Raw genomic sequence first — 18,876 nt, 5'->3', positions numbered from 1 at the left:
AACATATATATATGTGTCATAATTTAAAAATAGAAGGATGTGCACCGGGGCTTGCCTTGCGTCTGCTGCTCACTATTGGGGTGAGTTGGGCCTTGGGCCGACTCCCCGCGAACCTCCTCCTGCGGGGCTGGCCCCTGCAGCTCCTGTGGCTCCGCAACCACTGCGTATACGGCTCCCTCGGCGGCAGCGTCTACACGTATGCAATGATATGAGAATGTATGCAAATACGATATGCAACAACAATCCTTGAAATGCCCAAGTAGAAACACTACAAATTTACCCCAAATTTACCCAATTCTACACCCAACAGTTCTATTAAAACCCGGAATATCCGGATTCATACCCGGAGTATCCGGAATTCCGAAATCCGGAGTTTCCGGGCCTATACCCGGAGTTTCGTCCGGAGTGTCCCAAACCCGGAGTATCCGGGCCTATACCTGGAGTTTCGCCCGGAGTTTTCAAAACCCGGAGTTTCCGGGCTTATACCCGGAGTCTCCGGGCTTGACAGTATTTTCTCCCCCAAAACTGAAATTTTGATTGTGACAAAACCACCCCACCAAATTTGAAACCCTCTTGAATCCTAGTTGAAGGATGCATATGGAGATGATTGACCAAAGGAAATCACCTAGAACATCCTAAAACAACCTAATCGGCGAGCCCTAGCTTATAGTACCTTGAGCTAGCTCCTCTTGCAAGAAAACTCGAAAACGATGTCGCCCCAAGGTGGAATACTTGTAGAAGATGATTTCCCCACGCCGAGTGAAGCTCCCTTGGCCTTGGAGTCAAGTTGAAATGGAAGATTTCGGAATCTAGAGCTTAGGGGAGAGGGAGAGCCCGTGAGGGAGGTGAGGGAGAGAGAGGTCACGGGAGAGAGTGAGAGTGAGTGAGAGAGTGATATATTCTATTTAAATAGTTGTGGTTCTAGATGACCAAATTATAAAAATAGTAACTCCATATCCGGAGTCTCCGGGCCAATGGCCGGAGTATCCAGATGTTACATCGAGTGTCCGAGCGAGATGCCTCTGATGGGCGATCAGTTTTGTGCTCGTGTTTCGTTTATCAAGGCGAGGCCGGAGGTTTCAGTGATGTCCTTGGACGGTTCCGGGGATCGCCGTACTCGTGCAATATGACACGGTCACACAGCAAGTCAGAGCACAGAGTGTTGGGAAATTCAAGCGTCGTGTAGAGTCATGAGCTTTTGTGGAAATGATGCTGCAGATGGGATTAGAGGTCTTCACACACATACTAGTTTGTATTAGTATGTATTTATATATGAGAGGTGCCTAGAGTCGAAGCCACTCTTGAGCTCAAACTCAGGTGTCTTTTTTGGATGATGTTGCCTATTTTATTACCGTTAATGAACCCCGTACGTGGGACTACGGTACTACTCTTATCATGTTGTACGTGACATTTGACACTTTGTCCAGATATTTGCCGCAAGTCAGTGAACAATCATGCACCGTTTTTATCCCCCGTCTAAGGGGTTGTTTGGTTCAGAACCCTGGGGCTAAACTGCGAGACGAATCTAATGAGGTATCTTAATCTATGATTAGCGAATGGTTACTGTAGCATCACTGTAGCAGATTATGAATTAATTAGGCTCATTAGATTCGTCTCGCGAAAAAGCACTCAGCTGTCAAAAAACATTTATAAACAGATTTTATTTAATACTATAAAATAGTAAGATTCCTTTTGATGTGATAGGGACTTTTGAAAAAAGTCCTGGAGCCAAACAAGACCTAAAAATCCATTCAATGCTGCAGCGGCTCATGGAGTACCGTGTTGCTCCTGCCGTTCGGCAGCTGGGCTTGCTGCTGGCTGCCTCGCTGCTGCTGGCTTGCTGCTGGAGCAGTCGCGAGCAGCCCAGTAGCCAGCTGCCGAACACGATGATTCACCAACGGCCTCAAAATCTGGACTTTTGGACAGGCATAAGAGCAAGTATTATAGTAGGTGAGAAGTTGACAAAATCCTATCGAGAAGTGAGAGAAAATAGGAGTGGACGGTCCGCCACACGCCAGCAGAAGTGCGCGAAGAGAACTGCCCCCTAATATGATCTGTCAACATCACAGCTTAGCATTAAATTTTGATAGGGTCCGTCGTTGCTGCTCGTGACCTGACGCTTCTTACTAACCTCGGTCTAAATTGGAGCAGGGACATAATTTTCGTGTCATGGCAGAACCGCATCTCTCTTGGTCTCAGCTCTTAAAACGGGCTGTCACATAGAGCCCTTTACAATCTGTCAATCTTAATAAGAAGAAAAATGGGGCTCGATGCACTAGTGTATATATCTGTTATTAAAGCGTTGAGAAAATAAGGTTAACCAAGAACAGCTCAGTCCTAACCCAAATCGAGCAAGTTTTAGATTTACGGTCAACAGTTTCCCAAGAAAACATCAGAAAAGGTCCATGAGCCCCAGCCAAAACTCGCAGGGTTTGCCTTGGTTTCGGAGCTAAAGAGCAAAGGCTACGTAGGTGGAAGGGGAAAGAACACCAGGGAGGCCCCGAAGCTTTAGGGCATGTACAACGCCATTAATTAGGTCGTCTATATACGGTTTTTCCCGATTAACGATGTGGTTTAACAAAGAGACAGCGCTCGCCGTCGTCTCGTGAGGCGACGATCGCGGCCCATGCTCCAAGGACAAATCGACGAATCCTTTTGCGTTGTACGCATCGCCTCTTCGGAGCGACGACGCTGCGGGATCCCCTGCAGTCGCAACGCTCCCTGTTTGACGTGCGCGTCATCTTCCCCTCGCCACCCTTCTTCCTCGCCAATTCAGCCCAAGGAGCTGCCATGACGGACAGTTTTGAAGCTCTAGTCTCACTACCCAAATTCTCCGTCCACTCTTCACCTCCCTTCGATTCCGTCCACCCCGAGCACTTCCTTGGCCTTGCGCAACTCCCTGCTGCATCTCCCCGGCCAGCCGACCACCACATGGCGCCACCGCAGGTGAGCAGAAACTGCCCAAGCCGTCCGTCCGTCCATCCCACGGTGACCTTCCCCTTGCGACCTCTCTCATCCCAAACAAACCACAAAATTAGAACTTTCTTGACCTGGTGAAGCTCGTGCTCCTTCTAATATCTGGTGTTCGCCCCTAGGTCGCCGGGAACGCGGCTGCCCCCGCCATGCCGCCATGGACACCACCGCCCTGCTCGTATCTGGCAAGCTCCGGTCGCCATTCATCTGCACCAAGTGTGTCACCACGACCTTCTTGTCTTACTGATCGCAAATATACGCACCTTGGCGCCGGCAAGCTCATCGTCGGCAGGAATGCAAGTGAGCTCAAAAGCTGACTGCAAGGTGCTCGACTAAATGCCTGACACGGAACAATACTAAAGAATGTGCATAGATCACTACAGGCTACTCATATACGTATATGGAGAAACATGCATCTGTACCTTTCTGAATTGACATTGTTTCTACCATGCTGAATATACATATTAAGAGAAACTATGTTCCATTATATGAATAGAAACATCAACACAGCCACACAGGAACCATGCGCAATTCAATTCATTTGGTGCACAAAATATTATTTCATACATGCAACAAAAAGGCATACAAAGGTCCAATTTAGACTAGATCATCTTGTGTTGTGTGTCCATATTTGTATTAAATAACTTATGGACAGACTCACAGACACTCCACTGTACAAACTGTCTTTATAGTTGTCTGTGTGCAGTGTTCTAGACTGTTACAGACGGCACCTGTCTGCACGGTTGTACATGCCCTTAGGCTTCCTCCAACGGCGCCATGTAAAGCGCCCCCCACCCTACGTAGGGGGGCTTGGGGGGAGCGAGCGGTCCAACGGCTCCCCCCACAGCTCCCTCTGTATATGGGGAGAGTTGAAACTCCCCCTATATCTCTAATCACACTGTTTCTTCATGATATTAATCTCGTTTGAGCCTCGTAACATGATAATAATGTGTATTATGATAGTACAAATATTGTATGATTTTTTTTTAAATTCAAAAATGATAAATAAATAGTTAGTTAACGAGTGATAGTATATAGAGGGAATAGATATGGGGGGAATGGTTGGAGAGAAGGAGTTATAGGAGGAGGAATCTTTTAGAGGAAGATAGTAAAATATAGTAAATAGTACGTTTGGGGGGAGTTGGATGGGGGAATGGTTGGAGATAGCCTTAGCTTTATTCCCTCTCCCTCCATCATATTTATCAGCTCCATCCAAAGCTCACTGTCCCCAGTACTCACTCCTCCTGCCAGCGGCTGCTGCGCTCCCACTCCCCTACTCTACTCGCTCCCCCCTCCCCTCGCCTCGCCTTCTCGAACAGCGCGAGCGCGCAGAGCGTGTCCGTCCGTCCTTGCACTGTCCGCGCAGCCTCGCCCCATCTCCCACCCCGGGCCGGGCCTTCAAATCCGCGGCCGCGCCATCCGCTGAGCGCCTGAGCCGCTGCCCCGGTCCGTCCTTGCATTGCTCGAGGCGGCGCAGCGCTGGTCGCCTCCGTTCCCTCCGCCGTGTTCCTGGGCGCCCATTTACTCCCGCTGCTGTTCTGCCTCTGTGGGCGTTTCTTTATGGTCCGGAGCAGCGGTTAGCTGCTTTCGGGCATTGATCTGCCGGGCTGAGCTGAGCTGCGGGTTTGGTTCGTGAGGGAGGAGCCCGTTTTGGACTCTCCGAAAGCCCTGCATTTGATCGAGGCCTTGCTCGGTTTCTTTCCTCGCTGGCGGTGCTGGCAAGAGCTTTCCTGCATCTGCGCTCGTGGTTTCGTTCCTCAATCCCGCGGTTTCTGCTCGGTCCGCGTCTGTTCTTCATCTTTTCCCCACAGTGTGATCTCTCAATTTTTTCCTATTCCCCTTTGTTTCTTGCGTTCGATTCTTGTCCGAAAAGATTGCATTTTGGAGTCTTCCCAAATAGCCCATAGATTTACAAAAGCAAGGCCAGTCTGGTCTACTTCGTTTCACGAAAAAGGGGGGAAATTAGGTAGCAGAATCCGGTTCTCCCCTGATTCTGTTCGGAGGGTACTGTTTGAGAGGAAGTAAAAGCGCCCAAGTTTGGAGGCTTCGAGGAGTGGGGGAGACTCATCCCTTGGAGCTAGCTACATGAGGAAGCACTGAGACAATGAGAGATGACAATTCAAGCAAGAACAAGGTATGTGTTTACATATTGGCAGCTATCCTGTTCATTCCTCATTGTGATGTTTCTGTGCTCGTCCCTGATCTTGCTTTGCTTGTGATTGGTGTGCATAAAGCTGTCCTGGTCCAGGACCCTTGTTAGGAAGTGGTTCAACATCAAAACAAAGGCGAAGGACTTCCATTCGGATTATGCAGCCGAGGAAGGTACATTCATCTAGCAACACCCTACCACCTTTTTAACTATATGATCTGCTTCTGTTCATAAATTGGTGAGCTCAAGTTGCCTGCATGATTTCTCTGCTTAAATTTCTCTCTACAGCAGTAGATTTCTGCCTTTTTAATGCAAACAACATTGGATTTGTGTTATTCTACGAGGATAAACATGGTTCTTGTTTCCTGTTCTCTTCAGTGAATTTCCCCCCTTGAGGTTGCAGAAGCAAACACAATATCTTTGTGACTCCAATAACTAGAACTTTCTTTTACTGTTTCCGTGCTAAATTTCCTTCTGATGATTTCAGTCGGAGTGCAGTGGAGGACCAGTTTCTCTGATAGAGATGCTTGCAAATCCAAGAAAAGTAGGACAGGTACATTTTGCTTGCCTCCTGACAGTAACTTTGTTATCTTCATTTTTTTTTTCACAACCTTATGTTCTGTTTCGTGCAAAACTACAAATGTCATGACTGCTTTATGTTAAGTGATAAGTGTGACTGAGTTTAATTTATGTCTACACAGAGAGGTTGCCTAAGAGGAATGCAGATCGGGATGGTAGACTAGGAAATGGATTTGACGGTGCTTACATCACAAACACACAGGACTACAGGTAAATAGATTGTTTCTTTTAGTAAGTCTTCATCAGTCCACTAATCATTGGTTAAAGAAAATTCCTGTGATATGACAATACATACGCTTGTGTGCATAGGGTCTTCGTTGCTACATGGAATGTGGGCGGAAGGTCGCCATCTAGTCATTTGAATCTGGAGGACTGGCTTCATACTTCTCCTGCTGCTGATATATATGTGATAGGGTATATTGCTTGACTTGTGCATTTACTTAATCAGCTTATATCTTTCTAAACTAAGAAGCATATCTAAAAACAGCTCTAATAGAAAAGGAACCTAACATAAGGTGTCATGCCAGGTTTCAGGAAATTGTTCCCTTGAATGCTGGTAATGTTCTATTGACTGAAGACAATGGTCCAGCAAAGAAATGGGTTTCCCTTGTTAGGAAAACTCTAAATAATCTTGATCAACAAGGCTCCGGTGTCTACAATTACCACACCCCCTCACCGGCTCCAGATCCTATTGTGGAGCTCAATGTGGACTTTGAGCGATTATCAAGAAGACAAAGGAACTCATCATTCTTCCATCGACGTTCATTCCAGTCCTTCAATCGTAGTTCAAGGATTGACATGATGGATCCACACTCATTAGTGGACTGTCGTTTCAGTGTTTGTGACCGGATTAGCTTCGGGAGCAGGCCAAGTGACGTTGACACTAGTATGAGATGTGGTGGGTCATCTGATGATGAGAATATTGACGAGGAATCCCCTAGTGGTATATTCTTCCCACCAATGCCATGTGGATATGGTGCTCCACTATGCACTGATTCTAGGTAAGTTTCTCAACCCTTACCATTCTATATAGCTCATGTTTCAAAGTTAATTTGCTGTCATGAAACGAATTGTATGCGACAATTTGCTGCTATGGATTCCTTTATTGATGGCTACAATCCTCTGAACTGAAATTAGTATTACAATCCCTTGATCTGAAATTAGTATTCTCCATGAAAACTCAGGTATTGCTTAGTTGCCAGCAAGCAAATGGTTGGAATTTTTCTCATGGTGTGGGTACGGAGTGATATACGGGAGCATGTGAAGAACTTGAAGGTTTCATGTGTTGGTAGAGGCCTGATGGGCTATCTTGGAAACAAGGTACCCATTATTATCCTTTTCTTTTCAGTTACAACATAATATTTTCAACTATTATTTAAGACCTTAGCTTTAGTGTGTGCATTCATTTTATTGAACCTCTTTTTGATCCTCATTCCTTATTTCTCACGTTCCTTTTTTTTTCTTTTTTGACTCAGGGATCGATATCAATCAGTATGTCTCTGCATCAGACAAGCTTCTGCTTTGTGTGCACTCACTTAACATCAGGCCAAAAGGATGGTGATCAACTTAGACGAAATGCAGATGTAGTAGAAATTTTGAGGAAGACCAGATTTCCACATGTTCATGGAGCAGGTGACGAGAAGTCACCTGAGACAATTCTTGATCATGAGTGAGTAGTTCACTAATGTTTCACATTTTCTGCTTTTTTTAGATCAGTTAGACACTTCAGAGTTAAAATTCAATGAACAAGTTTGATAGCATCAATCTTACTCTATCGATTTTATTTCTTTTCAGTCGTATTATTTGGCTTGGGGATCTGAATTACCGGATAGCTCTTTCCTACCGCTCAGTGAAGGCTTTAGTTGAGATGCACAATTGGAAACAGTTATTGGAAAAGGACCAGGTTAGCTATTATCATGCAACTTATAATAGAGTTATGGATCTTGTTACGAAGATGTCTTTGGTTGGCTTCTTACGTTTGAAATTTCTGTTACAGCTTCGCATAGAGCAAAGATTTGGTCGGGTCTTTGCAGGCTGGAAAGAAGGGCGAATTTACTTTCCTCCCACATATAAATACTCGTACAACTCTGATAGATATGCGGGCGATGATATGCATCCAAATGAGAAGCAAAGAACACCGGCATGGTAAATTTTACTAAACTGGACCAACTGGACTTAGCACTTAGCAGTGTAAAGGATGTCTACTGTTATCAAATTGAAGCTGCTATGCACGCATTATTCATCTCCTTATACATATATGTCGTGTTCATAACAGCCTTTCATTCTCTTACGAAGGTGCGACCGGATTCTATGGTATGGACGAGGTCTAAACCAACTGTGTTACGTGCGTGGCGAGTCTCGGTTCTCGGATCACAGACCTGTGTACAGCATTTTCACAGCAGAGGTTCAGATTCCGAGCCAATCTCAGTTCAGTGGCATTACACGTTCTGCTTCTCTCCTGGGAGTAGACGAACTACGATACCCAACTTATCCACGCAGTTACATGGATATAAACTTTTACTGATTGTGCATCTCGATGGAGGCAGCCAAGGTTTGTATATTCTATGGACCTGGCAGCATCACATTGTTTAAGGCCCTGTTTAGTTCTCTTTACATGTAAACAAATTTTTTTTTTCGAAGGAATCTTACCAATTTGAAGTACTAAATGAAGTCTATTTACAAAACTTTTTGCACAGATGGGTTGTAAATCGCGAGACGAATCTAATGATGCTAATTAATCCATGATTAAGCAATAACTAGCGGATGGTTACTGTAGCATCACTGTTGCAAATCATGGATTAAGTAGGTTCATTAGATTCGTCTCGTGATTTACAGCCCATCCATGTAAAATTTTTGTAAATAGACTTCATTTAGTACTTCAAATTAGCAAAATTCCTTCTCAAAATTTTGCGTTTACGTCTTTTTTTTGCGTTTACGGGTGGGAACTAAACAGGGCCTAAAGCTTGTTGGCCTGACTGATGCTCTGAATTCCATGTGAAAGCATTCTTTCTACTCATCATACCCCCCATGGGGTGTTGGCTGCAGACCTTCCTCGTTACCTGAGTGGCAGAGCACACCTTCTGATGACTGACTGACGTTCATTCCTCCCAAGATTCCATCGGCTGGAATGTTTGTTGCTAACAGGTGACTCCTGAACTATCCATTCCTTTTGTCTCGAGTGTCTGTGCCCATCGTGTCTAGAGCCTGCTTCTGCATATGCAGAGGATTTGTTTCCTCAAATGATGTTTGGAAAAAATTGCTGCGATTGACACCCCAATTCCTTCTGTTGTTAACACGCAGATACTCAAGGAGAGGCTTTCTGATTGTAAGATTAGGTATGATCTGCTAAACCATGTCAGGAAAATTCGTGCGAGATTTATTTAAACAAGCTGTATGACTAATGCAGCTCCTTTTAAACATGAACAGGAATATTTGCACAGTTTTGAAGCTAACCGTCCACGAGTCCCGATTTATATGAAAAAGGAGTGTTTTTGTGTCCAAGATAAGCTGAAGACTAACATTGTGAAGGTAATTAGCGTGACGCGTTTGGATTACCTACCCCCTTCATGACACAGTTCTTCCTTTTTTTCCTTTTCTCCTCCCCCCCAGCGCCGTTCGAGCTCGGAAGGAGGCCTGCTGGTTTCTCCTTTTTGTTTGTTTTGGCTTTCTGGTCTCCTGATGTAACAAGAATTATTTTTTTAGTCGAAATGAAATGATGGCTTGTACAGCAAACTGCTCCTGGTAACTTTCTTTCTTCCACGCCCATCGTAGAATATGCAACTTGACACATGCTGGGAACGAAATGATCACCTGAAACAGCATGCACGGCATTGCCGCTCTGCATGCTTGCGCACAAAGCAAGGCTGAAGGCTCTGAGGATGCAGGAGCTGCTGCCATTGTGCTGGCGCTGCGAGCTGCCATAGCCCATAGGCCTTGCTTTGCTGCATTTCTTTTCCCTCGCAAGGAATGAAATATGGGTAAAGCAGGAGGCAGTGTGGGCGGGCCAGGGGACACGAAAGCAGCGGGGCCCCAAAGGCCAAAGGGGGGACGCGGTTCAGGTTCAGAGATGGAGGGGCAGGAGTACTCATCAGGATTCAGGGCAGGGGGTGCATGCCGATGGGCGATGGCGATGGCGATGCCATGCCGGACAGACAGGCCTGTGTCCCTGTAGTACTAGTGGTCTAGTACTTGTGGTTGCAGCACCACGCCGGCGGCCTTTGCTTTCCTCGCCGTCTCAAAAGGATAGATAGACGCTGGCCCGGTCCGAACTTCGAAGCGGCCCCAAAGTGAGCGATCCCTGACTAGCAGCATCTCAGTCTCAGTCCCGGCTGCAGCTGCAAGGGAGGACCACCCTACCTGCATTTTTTTTTGTTTTATTCAGATCCTGTTTGGTTTTAAATAAATCACATACTTATAAGCTAAAAATAAAAAAGTAATTTAATTTGTCAAATAACCCTAATTTATAAGTCCCCTCAACTTATAATTTTAAGCAGTTCCATCCCAACTTAAAATTTATAAGTCCCATTTTTCGTGTGGAGCCCACACTTTTTAAGTCTCTTAACAACCAAACACTCTTGACTTATAAATCACTAGTTATAAATCACCTAACTTATAACTAAATGACTTATTGGGCCTCACTTTTTTTCTTCGACGGCGTACAAGCCCTAGGCTGATCTCGCAAACAGTACTAGTCGCTGCTGCTTGTGAGCACGAACTAGGGCAAGGCGAATGCTTAACAGGGAGCAGGCCATGCCGTACAACGTGCGAACTTGGATCTTTGTAGGAACTTGCCTGCTCAATGTTAGCATCAACAAAGGCAAGAGTTCAGAATTGTGTGTAACCTATGTTCTTGTTGCAAACTTGGATCTTTGTACGAGTAGTGATAAAAAAAAATTCCCACCGTGTTGAGCCACTGACGGCAGTGGGCTAGCAAACAATGGAGTACTCCGTACAATTTACGCTCTTTGCAGACGAGGTGCCGGGCTGGATCTTCGTGCTGGAACGTACCTGCCCGCGGCCTGGAGAGCGCCGCAGCTCGCCCGGCCCGGCCCGCACGCAGCGGCTCGTCGCGTCGTCTCCTCCTGCCGCTCCGCGCCTCCGCCGTCGAGAGAGAGGCGGCGGCGGCGGCGGCGGCGCCCAGAGGCCAGAGAATGCGTAGCCTCGTGCCGGCGTGGGCTGACTCTTAGCTCCGTTCTTGGTCGGCACAGCCCGGCCCAACTCGGCGTCGCTCCGCGACCTTCCTGCAGGCCGGAATAAGCGGCGGCTAGGGTTCCTGGGCCCTATCAAGGCCCGACACGGGCTTTTGCCGTCGTCGTTTCGCGCAAAGCCCTCCCAGCGAAGCCCAAGCACTCGTTTCTGCTGCTTCCGACTCCGACTCCGACGAGCCGCAAGCGGAGGAACAGAGCAACGAACAAGAAGGATCCGCACGTCGCACGTGCGCGCAGCGAGCGGTTAGCTTCGCGCGTACGCGGTTGGTTGCTGCTGCCGCTTCGCAGGAGGAGAGGAGAGACCGACGACGCCATGCGGCGGTCATACCGAGTCGGATTCCTCCCCAGGTCTGCAAAGGCACCGTCGCCAGAGTCGGACTCACTCCGATCCTCCCGCCGTACGTATATAGCCGCCGCCGAGGTCGCAACGCATGGCTCGCGTCGTCATCACCGCCATCTTCCGGCCGCCTCTCCCCCATCTCGCGCGCCATCGCCCCCCTGTCAAATACTCCCTAGCAAGCACTCCGCCGATCGAAATCGAATCCGCTCAACTCGCGACGATGGCCGCGTGCGTAGTAGAGGCCGCCGCCGCCGCCGCCGCCGGGCGGCCGACCCGCAAGAGGACGCGCGTCGCCATGGGCACCACGGAGGACTACGAGGAGACCTGCCGCCTCGGCGAGGGGGCCTTCGGCGCCGTGGTCAAGGCGCGCCACCGCGCCACCGGCCGGCCCGTCGCCATCAAGCGCCTCGGCGCGGCCCTCGGCGGCCACGCCACGCTGCTGCGGGAGGCGCAGCTCCTCGAGGCCGGCGGCCGCGACAACCCCTTCGTCGCCGGCTTCCGCGGCCTCGCCCGCAACCCGGCCACCATGGCCATCTGCCTCGTCATGGAGTTCGTGGGCCCCAGCCTCGACGACCTCCTCAGCCAGCGCCCCACCAGCGGGGGCAGCGCTAGCCCGCCGCTGCCCGAGGCCACGGTGCGCGCCGCCATGTGGCAGCTGCTCAGCGGCGCCACGAAGATGCATGAGCGCCGCGTCATCCACCGGGACATCAAGCCCTCCAACATCCTCGTCAGCGGCGGCAGCGTCGTCAAGATCTGCGACTTCGGGCTCGCCATGTCCATGGACGAGCCGCCGCCGCACGAGCAGGCCGGCACGCTGGGCTACATGGCGCCCGAGATGCTGCTGGAGAAGCCCGACTACGACGAGCGCGTCGACGCCTGGTCGCTCGGCTGCGTCATGGCGGAGCTCGTCAACGGGTGGAGCCCGTTTCAGGGCCTCGACGACGACACCGAGGAAGGCCAGCTCCGCGCCATCTTCGACGTGCTCGGCGTGCCAGATGACACGACGTGGCCGTGGTTCTCGTCCACGGCGTTCGCCGCCGGGCGGATGCCGGAACTGGACAGCAGCGTGCCGCGGCGCAACCGACTGCGCGAGCACTTCCCGGAGACGAAGCTGTCGGAGGAAGGGTTCGAGGTCCTGAACGGGCTCCTCACGTGCAACCCGGAGAAGTGGCTCACGGCGGCCGCTGCGCTCAGGCACCCATGGTTCGCCAAGATCGACGCGCTGGAGCTGCCAATGAGAGAGGAAGTTGCACCGGCGTTGCCCAAGAGAGTGAAGAGGCTAAGGGTCTTGTGTCCATGATTTTGAGGTTTCCTTCGACCGTTGTGTCTTGTATGCATGTCATGTATGTAAAACCACTCTGTCCTTCTTTCAGAACAGAGCTTGTAGTGACAGCTATAATGTTGCTGTGAATACTGTGATATAAAGTGCATTGTTTGAATTGAATCCTTCTGTCTTTTTGGATGAATTTGGTTGGTCTTGCTACATGCACCTCACCCACCTTATCAACAAGCAAACTAATTAGGGTTCTACTTGATTAAGCGCGTGAATAGGCGCTTCAGAGTTGCCGAGATTTCTCTAAATTTTGATAAGGATGAATAATGGGCATGCTCGCTTCAGGTTTTTGCGGCTGCGGCTGCAGCAGCCAGCAAGCAAAGATTACTGTAGCTATTGCTGGTGCCTGGTGGCGTCCACAGCCGCAGCTAAAATAAGCACAAGCGAGCGCACCCAATATTATTTTGTTTTCGCATACACATTAATGGTGGGTTAGATCAACCTGGTTTGGCGCTCCTCGCCTGGGTTTGTGACCTAGCACTGCATGGCAGCATGGGTAGCGGACTGGAGGAAAATTCCTTTTTTTTTTTTTGGATGAGGGAGCCGCACAGCGTTGCCACCTGAGGCCGCGTGAGGTTGGAACGAGATCTGTACTGTCAGGATGCTTGCAGCCATAGACACGTGGGCCCGGCTCTAAGTTTCTCCACAGTTACCGCAGAGAAACCGGTTCCTCAGGAATTACTGCCTACTCCCTCAGTTACAAAAAAAAGTTCTTGACAAGTTAAACAATTTTAAATTTAACTAAATTTATATAAAAATTACTAACATTTATCTCTCAAATAGATTTAGTATAAAAATATATTATATGAGATTAATCTCATGATACTTATTTTTCAACATAAATCTTAATATTATTTTATATAAATTTTACTCAAATTTTAAATTATTTAAATTTGACCGATTTCGAATTTTTTTAACTCAGAAAGCGAGAGTAGAGTATCCCTTGATCGAGGCTTTTGTAATATTTGATTTACACATACGTCGATAAAAGGCGTGCACATGAACGTTCAGCGTGGCACGCCCTATCCTATAAACGCCTATAGAAGAGAAACATTTTGTGCATAATACACGCATAATCCCAAGCCGAATGCCGTGTTTGACGCTGCAACGAGAACAAAAATGCTGAAGGGGTTACGGAACACCTGCTTTTTTATTTATTATTTATTTATGAACATCACCGCGCGCCTCAGTAGCATACAGTATTTGTACACGGCCACGTACGGAGCCACACTTATTCTACTGCCTTCCGCGTACCTTACGTACGTACAGATATACACATCGTGCACGTCCGCCTCTCACACCCCGCCGGTCGCCAGCCTCAGGAACGTCTCCGCCAGCTCCTCGCGGCGCCCGCGGCCGCGGCGCCCTTCTTCTTCCTCCCGCTCGCGCTCCTGGCGGCCGCGGCGCCCTTGGCGCTCCTCCTCCCGCTCGCTCTCCTCCGGGCCCGGGAGGAAGCCCTGCTCGCGCTGCGCGTCGAGCACCTCGTCCACCTCCCGCGCCGGCGCCGCGAACGCCAGCTCCTTGGCCGCGCCGTCGAGCTTCCTGAGCGCGTTGTTGGCGCCGGCCAGGTACACCCTGTCGTTCTTGTCGGCCTGGACCTCGAAGCAGACGATCTGGAGGTTGCTGCCCCGGGAGGCGACCTCCACGACCGGGTGGCCCACGGGCACCACGAACGCCGTGCCGCGCGACACCCGCGCCCGGATGGTGCGGTACCCCTGCCCGGCTTCCTCCTCCTCCTCAGACTCCTCGGATGATTCCTCCTCGCCGCGCCTGCTCCAGCGCTCGCTCCGGCCGCCACGGCGGCCGCTCTCGCCGCCGCCCTGCGCCAGGTGCGGGCACACGATCTCGACGTGGCCCTCGCCGTCCAGCACGTAGGCGATCTTGATCGAGCGGCTGTTGTAGAAGGGCGCGCTCATGGACCCCTGTTCACGGCACAGTACCAATTAAAATTTAAAAGTGAGATCGATGTGATCGATCGCCATCGTGGACAAGAACGAAAGCAAAATTAAAAGCTTTAGGGACGCACGGCGGAGATGTTGGCGAGCGAGACGCGGACGTCGTGGTCGGCGAGGTCGCGGAAGCTGCGGGCGTCGGCCTCGTAGAGCTGGCCGTGGCGGTTGGCGATGCTGGGGCGCTGGTCCAGGAGGCTGTAGGGCCCGCGCGACTCGCCGAAGGGCGGCAGCGGCCAGTGCGGGGCGTGGCCGCCCTCGGAGGCGTGGCGGCGCAGCTCGCGGACCTGCTCCTCCGACGCGCGCACGATGATCCCCTTGTCCTGCTTCCCGAACAGCCTCTCCAGCCGCTCGCTCGAGGTCTTGTACGCGGCTCTCTGGACGCTCTTGCTGAAGCTCGAGAGGATGGACTCCGGGTTCTTCCCGCCGGCGCCGAAGAAGAACTGCCAATAATATGACCACCATGTGCTCGTCTCGTCACTCTACTTGTCTCATGCAACCAGTGACGACCAACAATCAGCGGTGCCTCTCTAGAGCTTAGCTTAATTAGTTACCTGGAACTTGCCAGGCACGGAGATGGTGTGGAGGATCTTGGCGATGACGAGCTTCCTCCGGCCGTCGGTGTTGGCCAGGTAGGTGACCGCCCCGGCCGGCGCCACGAAGACGTCGCCTTCCTTGACGGTGTACGACCGCCGCTCGCCGTTCTCGATCGTCGCCACCACTCCCTCGCCTACAGCAGGCCAGCCAAATTACACATCGCATGCGTCAGCGAAGCAGGAGCGCAGACGCACGCAGGTGACAATAATGTTACCTTGGGCGACGTAGCCGATGCAGTGCGCGTCGGTGTGGCTGGGCACGATGAAGGAGCGCGGGTTGGCCTCCAGCACCGCGACGCGGTAGTCGCGGATGCCGCGGAGGAGCTTGGACGCCTCGTGGAACGGCCGGAGCGCCCTCACGGACCCCTGCTCGCTCCGGACGACGCGCCGGAAGCTGCGCCGGCCGAACACGTACGGCCGCCGGCTCCGCTCCTGCTCCTGCTCGCCCTCGCCCTCGCTCTCGCGCTCGTCACCGGACCCCTCGCCGCGGCGGCGGCCGAGCTCGTGCCCGCCCCGCTCCCGCTCCCGCTCCCGCTCCCGCTCCTGCTCCTCCCGGCGGCACTCCTGCACGCACCGGGCGCGCTGGTGCCGGGGCCAGTCCTCGCACCGCCGCACGCAGCGCGAGGGCTCGCGGTCGTCGTCCCAGGACGACGCGGCGACGGCGGCGGCGCAGAGGAGGGTGGCGAGGAGGACGAGGAGGAAAGGAGCCGTCCTGGCTCTGGCGGTCGCCATTGCGGTGGAGGAGTGGCAGCGGCGATCTCGTGTCGTGTGCTTTGCTTCGTTCGGTGCTTGGCTGCTTGGCCTGGAGATGCAGGGGCGGAGCTGGTGCTTATTTATACCGGCCGGGCGCCGTGGTACGTGGCGAGGGGCCGCGGCTACGTGGAGGGAGGCGGCGTGGCAGGGGGCACCCGGGTCGCCACGGGTCGCCGCCGTCGCCTGCGCGTGCTTATCCGGGGCTCCGGCTCGGTGCACGCCAGCAGGGTGTGGCCGCCGCGGCGCAGAGCTTGTCGTCTTCTTGGGACTCCGCTGGGCTACCGCGGAAGCATGTCGCACACCATGGCATGGCACCTCCGCTACCTTCCTGGTACGTTGAATCTGGACGATAGGCCGCCCGGCAATTGATCTGTTTTTACTTTTTTTTTACAAAAAAAGGTTACCCTGTTTATAGAGGACGTGAGAGATCAAGTTTACAAAAGGTGACCAACTGCGAAACTAAACCACTACAAAACAACGTAGCCTTAAGCCGGAGCGGCAGCTGTTCCAAAAACCTTCCCGGAGAAGCACATCCCGCTGGTGATTCTTTTAAGAAAAGCTAGCGGTCCTTGTTTGGAGAAGCTTCTCCAATGGAGCTTTTGGCAAATAGCGGCGCAACGGTCCAAGCGGAGGGGAGGGGCGTCGGAGCGGCAGGCTGCATGGAAGGGAGGGGCAGCGGCCTGATCGTCCTTAGCTTTCTAACACATCATTTCGATATCGTATGAGAGAGATGTAGCCGATTTTGTCGAGGGCAGTCTGATGAATCCAAACCAAATGCGGAGTCCAAATTGATAACGACTTGCAACTCGGCAAAAGGCATGGCTCGTGTATATCCACCTTGGTGATGTCCTCATCAGGAGTGGCCTTCGGCAAGGTCGCCGATGGCCGAGGTGGTGGAAGGTGGCGGCGGACTTTATAGTTTGGGTTGCTAGGGCTTCCATGAGCGGCAGCTCTAGAGGAGGGGGTCGGGGCGGCGGCGGTGTAACATCCCAGTTCTCATCACTATTGAAAGAAATGCAAGGCAACCCTCTAGAATATTCTCCACTAAGCAAGAGTGAGATATTTTTCATGGAGTACTCTAGAATTAGTAATAAGTAAAATTTTGAAAATGTTAGAATATTTTGAAATTCTCTAGAAGGGGGACAATTGTCCTAATACCATGGCTCCACTTGACTTATAAATAGAGCCCCCCTTCTTGCCATGGCATCCATCCATGAGCAAGATAGAGGAGTTGTGGTAGGGCTAGAAGAGTGAGTGCTCGGCTAGCCACTTAAAAGTGTGTTCCTTTGTAACTTTGTTGCTCCAATAAGGTAAGTGTCTTTATAAGTGTTAGTCTCCCGATTAAACATAAGTACTTAGTGTATAAGTTGTGATCCATCGAAGGTTGGCTCTGTCACCCGGGATCACAAAAGAGTCTGTGCTTCATCAAAGGTTGGCTCTGTCACCCGGAAGCCAACTTCATCTGTTGGTAGGCTCTGCCTCCTGGAAGCAAAAGGCGGCTCTGCCGTCAAAAGAACCCAGTACACTTAGTAACTAGAAGCTGACCGACTCTGAAGTGAGTTGGTGTGTCATAGGGGTAGATCCTCAACTTAGTGGATATTAGGGCCACCTCAATTTCCAACAATCACTAAAATAAAACTTATCTTGCAATTAAACTAGTAACGTAAAATAATACTAACGCTATATGAGGTATTACATAACTACTAGGCAAACTATTTTATACTCTTGCCTTGCGTTAGTACATTCGTTCCCTTCAGTAACCAGCATACGCATGCTTGCACTTACGACAAAAATCATCTCGTCTCTTTCCATAAAAGCCTCTTGAGTCACCGTACCACGCCATAATTCCCAGACAATCATGACAGCGTCTACCTCCTTCGCCATAACTTCATCATCCCCTGGAAGCCACAGAGTACCCACACCATTGACCTTGAAATGACCCGTCATGGTAGCACTCACTCCATTTCCTGGAAGCCGGCAAGAGTGCTCACAATATTAAATAACCCGTCATGCAAATATGGCGGCACCCACCTCTTCATAAATCGGGGTCGTCGCGCACAGTGCCAGCCGAGATTTTTTCTCCGCCGCGCGAATCGTCTCACCTCGTTTATAAAAGAAGCCGACGCCCCCTCCCTGCCGTCCTCACCCGCGCTCGCTCTCGCTCGCGCACGCGCGACACGCCGGCCCCACGACGGGACCGCGCACTGCCGTCGGCACCACGCCGTGCCGCCCACCTTCGCGTCCCCACCTCGCCCACGCCATTGCAGCGTCCTCGCCGGCTTTGCCGCCTCGACGCTCGCGCCTTCAGCACTGCCACTGTTCGCGTTGACGACGAGCTGCCACAGCCCCGCCGTCGCCCGTCCCTGCGCGACGCCGCTGCTGCTCTCCTCGCCTATAAAAGGAGCGAGGCCGTGACGAGCCCCATCATCAGCCCAAGCACACCGAGCCTCTTCGCTCCGCTAGCTGAACCACTCCTCACAAGCCCAGCTCACTCACGAGACGAAGCTCCAACAGTTGACCCTCTTCCTCGAGCTGTTCCGCGCCAAGGTGAGATGGCAGGCTGCTCCTCGACCATTAACTCCGCAATACTAATAAAGGCCCAAAACACCCACCAGGCCGTGAGCACTTAATCCAAATCATTCTATTTTTAGAATTAAATACCAACCAATACTGTAAACTCAATATCTCCTTCATATCAACTCCTTTTCACGTAACTCTTTTTCCTAAACTCTCCTCAAATCATATACTATCTATTCCTCCTATTTTCATCTCCATTTGAGCTTATTTTATAGCTTGCTTGTGTTTGTTTGCCGGTTGTGCTGTTTTCGCCCATAGATCACGGAGTGACCGAGGAGGAGCCTGCCAAGGAGTACGAAGGCCAGTACCGCGAGCCGGAGCCAGAAGACCCATACCGCGAGCAGGAAGCCGCCGCCGCCGACGTGTACGTAAGCGAAGGCAAGTTTCATCGACCCCTACGTGAGCGGTTGCATCCATGTG

General features: G+C 51.2%; 3 protein-coding genes across 3 annotated transcripts; 2 read left to right on the top strand and 1 right to left on the bottom strand.

Annotated features, from left to right (window-relative positions):
* Positions 1 to 4,207: 4,207 nt before the first annotated feature.
* Positions 4,208 to 9,433, top strand: LOC120650162 (type IV inositol polyphosphate 5-phosphatase 7-like). The gene is made up of 14 exons (XM_039927184.1): positions 4,208 to 5,107; positions 5,208 to 5,295; positions 5,610 to 5,675; positions 5,824 to 5,911; positions 6,011 to 6,115; positions 6,229 to 6,702; positions 6,886 to 7,021; positions 7,177 to 7,370; positions 7,496 to 7,604; positions 7,698 to 7,846; positions 7,997 to 8,252; positions 8,747 to 8,845; positions 9,002 to 9,036; positions 9,128 to 9,433. Exons 1-11 carry the CDS (start codon positions 5,078 to 5,080, stop codon positions 8,223 to 8,225), a joined length of 1,668 nt encoding a protein of 555 aa, XP_039783118.1. The 5' UTR covers positions 4,208 to 5,077; the 3' UTR covers positions 8,226 to 8,252; positions 8,747 to 8,845; positions 9,002 to 9,036; positions 9,128 to 9,433.
* Positions 9,434 to 11,468: 2,035 nt separating this feature from the next.
* On the top strand, positions 11,469 to 12,548 carry LOC120647722 (putative cyclin-dependent kinase F-2). The gene has a single exon (XM_039924579.1). It carries the CDS (start codon positions 11,469 to 11,471, stop codon positions 12,546 to 12,548), a length of 1,080 nt encoding a protein of 359 aa, XP_039780513.1.
* Positions 12,549 to 13,712: 1,164 nt separating this feature from the next.
* LOC120650160 (globulin-1 S allele-like) lies at positions 13,713 to 15,922 on the bottom strand. The gene is made up of 4 exons (XM_039927183.1): positions 15,342 to 15,922; positions 15,085 to 15,260; positions 14,608 to 14,973; positions 13,713 to 14,503 (listed from the first exon to the last, which is right to left on the bottom strand). Exons 1-4 carry the CDS (start codon positions 15,856 to 15,858, stop codon positions 13,877 to 13,879), a joined length of 1,686 nt encoding a protein of 561 aa, XP_039783117.1. The 5' UTR covers positions 15,859 to 15,922; the 3' UTR covers positions 13,713 to 13,876.
* Positions 15,923 to 18,876: the final 2,954 nt, after the last annotated feature.

Source organism: Panicum virgatum, chromosome 9K, assembly GCF_016808335.1.
Source record: "Panicum virgatum strain AP13 chromosome 9K, P.virgatum_v5, whole genome shotgun sequence".
NCBI lineage: Eukaryota > Viridiplantae > Streptophyta > Magnoliopsida > Poales > Poaceae > Panicum > Panicum virgatum.
This window is presented reverse-complemented; position numbering and strand designations above follow the sequence as displayed.